General features: G+C 34.3%; 1 protein-coding gene across 1 annotated transcript in view; it reads left to right on the top strand.

Moving 5' to 3' along the window:
* The first annotated feature begins 859 nt into the window (after window positions 1–859).
* Window positions 860–10,009, top strand: part of LOC114331986 (terminal nucleotidyltransferase 5C) — a 430,826-nt gene continuing 421,676 nt past the window's right edge. The window contains exon 1 of the mRNA XM_050644688.1: window positions 860–1,208. Within this exon, the coding sequence (XP_050500645.1) occupies window positions 1,050–1,208 (159 nt within the window). The 5' untranslated portion in view covers window positions 860–1,049. The remainder of the gene's footprint in view (window positions 1,209–10,009) is intronic.

The following is a 10,009-nucleotide window of genomic DNA, read 5'->3' as shown; positions in this document are numbered from 1 at the left end:
TTAAATGAGAAATCATAGAAAACATCACTCACATACTAGGTGTTTATAGCTTTGTTTAACAATAAAATAATAAATTTGTAGCAATGCAAATAATCAAAACCGATATAATTTGACTTAAACTTTCAAATGCGGTAAGCAGAATTGCTACTTTATTTTTTAATCAAAAGTTATTCGGGTTCAAAAATTACAATTTTTCGATTTTTTGAAAGTTCAACCGCGGTTATCTCGAAAACTATGCATTCTACGAAAAAACTTGTAGGAATATTTTTTGCTTAAAATGACCCAAAAAATACAAAAAGATGTTTTGTTTTGTGAGAAATCGCTGTAATGTAATTCCTCAAGTTCTTTGTCTATAACAATCTTATCGACATCCGGATCAACTGTTACCCAAAAAATTCGTATTCTACGGGTCAAAATATATATAAAAAACTTGAGTAAGTCCATCTGAATTAAGGAGGCCGTTGTATCCTCCCTGGCGACAGGACTAATTAAATTGCTTTAAAATAAATTATATTTGACTACATGTGTTCGTTTTTTTAAATTCGCACGAAATAATAAGAAATAAGTATCAGATGATTTCATATAAGTTGGGTGTGTGTATTTTATAAAAATAATTCTTTTATCAAAATTAAAGTGCCCATTGATACAGAAACACAAGCCGAGGTAAAAGTCGCAGCAATTGACAACTGTGTAAAATTTAATCCACACAATACGTCTACCACGGCTACGGCTACGGCCGGCACAAAACGCAGGCGCCTTTTTCAATTTGCCAGACCGTGTAGCTGTTGCGTTGCCTCTACTCTACTCTCCCGTCCATGCCGAACGCATTATACCTCAAATTCGACCAGACCAGTAGTGCGGCGCGAACAGTTGTGGAGTGAGGTAGGGCAATTCACTTTCTCAAAGCCGTCAAATCGCATTCATAACACAAAACAAACTGTCCGACAAAAAAATTCAAATTCGAAAAGGTGTAAAAAAATCGAGTGAAGTGCGAAGTTACGGCCATCCGATCGACCAGTGCTAATTCCCATTGATTAGTTAGTGTGATTATGGGTACGGAATACAAGCATGCCGACATAAATATGGACGATTCCGGCAATAGCTGTGGATCTAGTGTTGTTTCTGATTATAGTGGCCCATCTTACGCAGATGTCGATGGAGTGCAGGTTTCTGATATCGAGAATGACGCTGATTCGCATGTTCTACAGGTTGGTAAAAAGTTTATTCTGAACCCATGGGGTGAATTGCCTAATAGTCTTGCGCAACGGGTTTGTTTTGAAATTGGGGTGTGTGGGAAAGTAGGGTGAGAAAAATCTGCCAAGGACGAAATTGTCGGCTAGGAATTCAGGCTTCCATATTGCGCTTGTTGGTAATGATGCAGCGATTTTTGCAATTACTGTGTTAACAACTCCAATTATGTCACTATGTGATGTGATGTATTCAGTATAATGATCATACTCAAAACATATATTGAAAACTGTATAAACCTATTTTGTTCCTATTATTATTGATACTAATCTCATATGTTTTTAGGATTACCTAAATATTTTTATTTCTCTGCATTGATTGTGTTGGGGACTTGGTCCCGCTATTGATTGCACAATGAATGTAATTAAAGCCAATATACTTTTCAATTTTTATTGTTGTAATAAAACTAACAATTACAACATAAACCAACAGAAAAGTCCCAGCGACCTGTTTTATAATTGACTGTTCTTCGCGACGTTCTAAAACAGAATGAATACAATAACTGTGATCTTGACGTTCTACGCAGTTTAATAATTACGCACTATTTTCTCTGTTAGTAAAGTCAACATTTTTTAGGAACGATTCTTAACATATTCCCCCACCTTGAAATATTATTTCAATAAACATAAAGTTAAACAATTTATAAGACAAGTAAATCCCCAATTGGACAAACAAAAATTAATACATAACAATGATTACATATAAATGAGTACATAAAAATGAATACATAAAAATTAATACATAAAAAAGAATACATAAAAAAAAAGAGTATATTTTCTTAAACATTGTCAATTGGTAAGGGACATAACTTTGAAATTGATCGCTTATATTCGCCATTTACAGTTTGAATACGCGCAACCCGCACTTTGTTATCAGGGCCGACATACACTTCCTGTACACGTCCCATCTTCCATTGACAAGGAGGAAGATTGTCTTCCTTCAGCACCACCAATTGTCCAACTTCTAAATTTGGTTTTTCAGTAAACCACTTAACCTTCTGCTGCATTTCGGTAATATAGTCCAAAGACCACCTCGTCCAGAAGTGCTGTTGAAGCATTTGCATATGTTGATACCTAGATAATCGATTTATAGGTATTTCTCGTACATCAGGATCCGGTAATGAGGTGAGTCGTCGTCCAATAAGGAAATGAGAGGGGGTAAGGGACTCAAAATCATCAGGACTTGAGGACAAAGGACATAAAGGTCTTGAGTTTAGGACAGCTTCTATTTGAACTAGAATGGTATAAAACTCCTCAAATGTAAGATTACCATTGCCCAAAATTCTTTTTAAGTGTTTTTTACAGGACTTTACCCCCGCCTCCCATAGACCACCAAAGTTTGGAGACTTGGCTGGAATGAAGTTCCAGTTAATACCTTCACTACTGACTGAATTTGTTAAAGACTGTGAATAAGACAATAAAAAATCTCCCAATAGTTTTAATTCGTTATTTGCCCCAACGAACTGGGTACCATTGTCGGACAAGACCTTTAATGGTTTACCCCTACGTGCAACAAATCTACGAAAGCACGCGATAAACGCCTCTTTTGTCAAGTCCGACACCAACTCAATATGAACTGCTTTAGTAGAGCAGCATACAAACAGACATACATAACATTTTGAAAGTATAGACTTTCTCCCATATTTATTTTTAATTTGGAATGGACCAGCATAGTCCATCCCCGTTACATAAAATGGAGGTGATGGCGTTACCCGATCTTTAGGTAAAGGAGCCATTATCTGAGACAGTGGAACTGGCCGGGCCTTGAAGCACTGCACACACCTATGAATGGCATATCGTACCAAATTCCTACCACCAATTATCCAGAACTGTTCACGGATTGAACTCAAAACCGCCTGAGGACCAGCATGTAACAGACGTTCATGTTCCCATTCAACCAACAACTTTGTTAATGTATGCTTAGAGCTTAATAGAGCTGGATGCTTCTTCGCATACTCCAAACTCGACAACTGTAGTCGACCCCCCACCCTGAGGATACCATTCGCATCAAGAAATGGACTTAACTTGTGTAGGGTATTATTAGACAACAATTGCCCTTTACTAGACAATTCTTTAATCTCTTGCGAAAATGATTCCTTTTGCGCCAACTTAACCAAAATATTCATAGCATGTGTTAACTCTGCAGGGGTTAAAACACCCAATACTGTCTCTTTATGTGAAAGTTTTGTAAAATATCTTAAACAATAAGCCAAAGACCTTTTTAATCTAATTATGTGACCGAATATATGAAATGGAAACTTATATATGTCCTTAGCATCTTGACAGGTTCCAACATGCACTCTAGTCTCGGGCATATCACTAATTGGTTCAGGAACGGACATAGGCCATTTTTGCTCATCCAACATTAACCAATCTGGGCCATACCACCATCTTTGACACTCCATCAGTTTTGACGGAAAAATACCTCGAGATATGATATCTGCAGGGTTTTGATCCGTCCTAACATGTCTCCACTCTTTTGGGTCCGTTAATTCCTGAATTTGGCTTACACGATTTCCCACAAATACCTGAACATCACTAGGTGACATTTTCAACCAACTCAACACCACAGTAGAATCACACCAAAAGACTGTTTTTCTAAAGTTTATAGTCATTGCTTGTTTTGCCTTAGCTACCAGCTTACCTAATAACAGGGCTCCACATAGTTCCAGTCTAGGAATAGTTAATCTTTTTAATGGTGCCACCCTTACCTTTGCACACAACAAATGTACTGAAGTATCTCCACATTTATTTACACTTCTCAAATAAACACAACAACCATAAGCATTTATAGAAGCGTCACAAAAGCCATGAATATCAACCACTGATACACCAGAACATACTACCTGCCTAGGAATTGCTAACTTATTTAATACAATGAAATCCGATTTTAATCTAGACCATACACCATCCAACTCACAAGGTAATGACTCATCCCACTTCAAATCCAACTTCCACAGTTTTTGCAAAATAATTTTGGCTAGAACCACACTAGGTGCGACCAGCCCCAACGGGTCAAATATTTTCGATACATCCGACAGAATATTTCTTTTTGTGTGCCTTCCATCTTCAACTGAAAACTTAATTTCAAACAACAATTCATCTTGCTTAAATTTCCAATAGAGTCCCAACGTTTTGTTTTGTTCTTTCTCTCCAAAATGTACCTGATCAACCAAGACTGAACTGTCTAACTTCCGTTGCACTTCTTCATCATTTGATACCCACTTCCGTAATTCCATACCTCCAGCTTTTAGTATTGACACCATCTGGGTACATAATTCCAATAATTCCTCTGTTGTCTCTGCTCCTGTTAACACGTCATCAACATAAAAGTCTCTTAAAATTACTTCCGCTGCCTTAGGATACTCCCTTTGACCATCCATACCTAACTGTCGCAAACACCTGATTGCAAGATATGGAGCTGACCTCGTTCCATACGTTACCGTGTTCAAGGTATATTCTTCCAGCTGTTGACTAGGTGAAGTTCTCCAAAATATCTTCTGCAAACACCGTTGATTATGTGATACCCAAATCATTCGGTACATTTTTGCTACGTCTGCACACACCACCTTAGGATGTTGCCTAAATCTCAACAAAATCAACAAAAGATCTTCCTGAAGCTTTGGTCCAACATGCTGAATATCATTAAGAGACACGCCCGTATTTGTTTTCATTGAACCATTGAAGACAACTCGCAACTTAGTAGTGCTTGAATTTTCATTCAACACTCCATGATGAGGAAGGTAATAAGCTATTTCACTTTCTGAAGGTTCTGACACTGACATGTGACCCAGTGATATATATTCATTCATAAAGGAGCCATACATATCCTTCAGAACGACATTTTTCTCTAACCTTCTTTCCAACGCTAAAAATCTGTTCTTAGCTTCAAGTTTAGAATCCCCCAAATGCTCCAACTCTCCTTTAAATGGAATTCTAACGATAAATTTACCATCTTTTTCTCTCTTGGTATTTTCCACAAATATACTCTCACACTCTAATTCACCAACAGACAATGACTGCCTCTCTTGAGGAATTTCTTCCACGGCCCAAAATTTCTCCAACTGATTTTGAATGTCAACTACATTTAAATTACACATAGTTGAGTTATACGTCTGTGGATTCTGCATCGGTCCAGCCAGTATCCACCCCAGCAATGTCTTCTGCAACACAGGTTGAAACTCAGATAATTTAATCTGTCCCACACAAAGAAGACTATAAAACATCTCGGCACCTAGTAACATGTCCACTTTACCAGAAAATCCAAATCCAGGATCAGCTAGCGGTAAATGAGGGGGTATATTTAATTGAGATATATTTAGATTTTGACTAGGTATCAAACCACAGATCTTTGCCACAACCAAACATGAAATTGTTTTCTGAAAATTATTATGCAATGACTTAAATGAAACCATACATCTGCCACTAACACCAGAAGACTTTTGATTGATACCAAAAATTCTGATTGTGACTGTATCTTGTTGAAGTTCCAACTTACCAGCTAACTCAGAAGTAATCAGGTTTGGCTGACTCCCAGAATCCAATAAAACACGACATGTTTGCCATGAGCCATCCTTTGCCATCACCTGTACTAATGCGGTTGCTAATAGTATTTCTCCTGGTACCTCTATCCCATTATCCAAAACAACCGACCCAACATGCTGTGTAACCTCTAACGCCTGTGAAGAAGACGTACCAACTAGCAAACCACCACTATTACCAGCTTCTCCAGCTTTCGCTCCATCATATTCTTTGTTACCACCAGGTCGACCAACTTCCGTAGCTGTATTTGGTCTTACATCATAATGTAACATCGTGTTGTGTTTTTGTCCACATTTCCTACAGTTACCTGCTTTACAGTATTTACTTGTATGATTTGCCTTTTTTAAACAATTTAGACAAAGGCCCAACTTTTTTGCTTGTTCGTACCTCACAAAAGTTCTTAATTTCCCAAATTCCACGCAGTTATTAATGTAATGTTTATTTTTGCAATAATGACAAAACGGATCTTGACTTGTTACACTGAATGTATTAGTCTCTGTTAAGTTTGACTCTGTGTTCACAAATGATTTATGTCGTTGCCATTTATTATGTCCTCTGTTATTGTGGCTACCAGCGCTATGTTCCTTATTTTCCTTAACCTTTTTTGAATTCCTCTCAATATTCTTTAAAGTATCTACCCTTTCATTTAAAAACGTTTTGAATTCATCCAAAGTAGCCACTTTTCCCTTTGGCCGCTTTTCCTCCCAACATCTAAATGTAATGTCGTCAAATTTTTTTGTTAGGCAGTGTATAACTATTGGATCCCAATTTTCCACTGAAATGTCAAGCTTTTCCAACGTTAACAGGGTTTCTGTCATAGTATCCAACATATTTCTCAAATGATCAGCTGACTCCTTTACCATATTTGGAAACAACAACAACGCATCTAAATGATAATCAACCAACATGGGAGTATCGTCATACCTGTCACACAAAAGTTTCCAGACAATATTATAACTAACTGCTGACGTTTGGCGCTTCTGCAGAACTTTAGCGGCATCACCCTGTAACGCTCGCTTTAAAAAATGAAATTTTTGAATATCAGGAATACTTTTATCATTGTGGATAAGACTTTCAAAGCAATCTTTGAACTCTAACCAATTTTCTACAGAACCGTCAAAATTTGCTATCGGAATTGGAGGTAACTTAATCTTAGCCCCCCCACCATATACGTCACTGACCAAACTTTGATTATCATTAGCATTACCAGGATATCTACTGTCATTCACAATCTTTCTAGCTTTCGAAATAATTTTATAAAATAAGTTTTCAAAATTTATTAATTCAGACTCTCCATTATATTTGTCATCTAAAACCAACATTTCTTGTTCAATTTCTTCAAATTCATCCAACAGTCTCTCCGCTCTAGATAATCTACTTTCAAATTCAATAAGAAATTGTTCGTCATTAATTTTCCCCTCAACAATATTACTACTATCTACAAATTTTGTAAAAATAGTTAATTTTCCCTTAATAGTCCCTCTCTTTCTTACTAAACCTTCCGTCATCTTATTAATAATAGAATTATAGTTTAAACTTTAAAAAGAGTAAACCCTGTACTATTATAATTATTAAACTTTAAAAAGAGTAAACCCTGTAGTATTATAATTATTAAATCAAAACCAACTAGTTCAAATATATTGGGAATATGTTTATGTAACAGGAAATAATAAAAATATAAGGAAATGTTAACGACTCACCAATCTCCAATTTTAACCAGCTTTGCACAAAACAGTTGTAAAAAATCGATAACTTCATCAGCATTTGAAATCCATAAAACCATAAACCATTAAAATTTTATTACCATCCGACTTCGTTTGGACCACTTATTACCATTCGGCTTCGAAGAACCACTTATGTTGGGGACTTGGTCCCGCTATTGATTGCACAATGAATGTAATTAAAGCCAATATACTTTTCAATTTTTATTGTTGTAATAAAACTAACAATTACAACATAAACCAACAGAAAAGTCCCAGCGACCTGTTTTATAATTGACTGTTCTTCGCGACGTTCTAAAACAGAATGAATACAATAACTGTGATCTTGACGTTCTACGCAGTTTAATAATTACGCACTATTTTCTCTGTTAGTAAAGTCAACATTTTTTAGGAACGATTCTTAACAGATTGTGTTTTAAATTTTTTATTTCATTTGCATATTATGTCATTTACTTCACTTCAAAGTCAGAGTTTCTTCTATTCTCTATTTTGAAGTATATTTAGATTTTCTTTTACTATACGAATATTTGCTTCCTGTAACTTTTTCATTTGAATGTGTCATGTCTAGACACACATGTTATCGATTTAAGTAATTTTACACCCTCAGTAATATAGAGACACAATTCAAAAAAGTAGATTTTTGGGAAATCGCGTTTAAAGATTCTGTTTTCCAAAATTATAGCTATTTTTTCAAATAACATGCTTATTATTTAAGTTATAAATGTGAAATTTGGAAGATTTTTTATTTGATAATCGCACTATAAATAGCGCGATGAGAAATAAATTAATATAAATAAATTCCATTAATTACCTACATGTAATTGAAAAAAAAATGCTTTTGTTAGTCCCATATAGTACAAAAAAAACATATCAGAAATAAGGAACTGTTAAGTTAGATCCCTTATATTATTAATGCCCTGTCACAGTTTATGCAAAATAACGATCTATTATGAATTAGACACATTTATTTACTATATTTTGCCTAATATAACGGCTCAACTAAAAACTATTCTATATAATACAGAATGTTAAAACACAAACTAACCAGGATTTTCGTCATAGAAAGACATGTTACTGATTGCTCCCTTGTAGCAGTAAAAACCAGGGCCTAGATTCCGTGCAATGTAGATATCTACATGTCGCTTTCTATCGATATTTGAATATCAAAATATATGAATTTTTAGCGTTAATTGAATTATTTTCTAGTTTTGCTCTAGTTTATCAATTAGAGTATAACCTAGCAAAACTAGAAAATAATTCAATTAAAGCTAAAAATTCAAATATTTTGATATTCAAATATCGATAGAAAGCGACATGTAGATATCTACAGTGCACGGAATCTAAGCCCAGAGGTGGCCGGGGAGAATGTGAGGAGGCATAAATATATTTACCCAACCATTAATGTTCTTTTTCTCCCTCTGTCAATGCTAACCGGTAGAGAATTTCATTTTGTGCCCATATCATTCAAAATCACAATTAACACAAATTTTGAGTTGAGCCCTTATATTACTGAGGGTGCAATATGTATTGTTTTTTAGCTGCTGCTAATGTTCTTTACACAAACATTTGAAAATATTTGGCGTCTTTATGTTTAAACCTTCGCCAAAAAACAGTTCCATAATTATTATTGTCGTTTTTTATCTAACATTTTTACAAGTACATAATAAAGAACAATATTTCATTTTTTGTTATTGCTTCGTACTATTATTGGAAGCATATTGATAATCATTTTAAAAATAAACGATACAACGTGTGTGTGAATAATATATTCAAAAATAAACGAAGAAAGAATACTATTTTTTAAACGCTTTTATTTAGTTCAATAGTTTGCGTCAAATCTTTAGACGTTAATTTGAGTGCCTTTTCTCCAATGCAAATGAATAAAAATTTGCAGACATATGCATTCGCGGGAACAATACACGAATAATCAATATTTTTTTTGTTATGTTTATTAATTGTTTAAATAAAAAAAAAAACGATTTTAATGGAATATGCTTAAATTCTTTTGTTTTTTACAATGTAAAAACTTGAAACTTTTACGTGTTGTAGCTAATGATATGAACTATACATCATTTCACTTTTTAGGTTAATTGTTTACGTTATGCTTCATAAATAAACAATAAAGTTTTAAATTTTTTGCCGATTCCGACTACTTTTCATGTTTGTACATCATATGTTTTATACATATTTTAATAAACATGACGATATATTTTAATGTTTGAAAAGTGTAAGACTAAAAAGTAAAAAATAAAAAAATAAGAAAAAAAAATTTAAAAACGCTTTTCTTTAGTTACCAGTGACTAAAATTAAAAATATTATAAAAAAATCAACTAAAAAGCAAAAAATAAAAAAAATTGAAAGACTCTAACACATTTGTTAAAGAAAAGCGTGGGGCGAAAACCGTTTATTCGATGAAGACGCGCCACGCTTTTCTTTGACGAATGTGTTGGATTTTTTCAATTCTTTTTATTTTTTTGATTTTTAGTTAATTTTTTTTAT

The sequence above is a fragment of the Diabrotica virgifera genome, chromosome 2, assembly GCF_917563875.1.
Source record: "Diabrotica virgifera virgifera chromosome 2, PGI_DIABVI_V3a".
Taxonomy (NCBI): domain Eukaryota; kingdom Metazoa; phylum Arthropoda; class Insecta; order Coleoptera; family Chrysomelidae; genus Diabrotica; species Diabrotica virgifera.
Note: the sequence above shows the minus strand (reverse complement) of the source record. Positions and strands in the feature narration are given on the sequence as shown.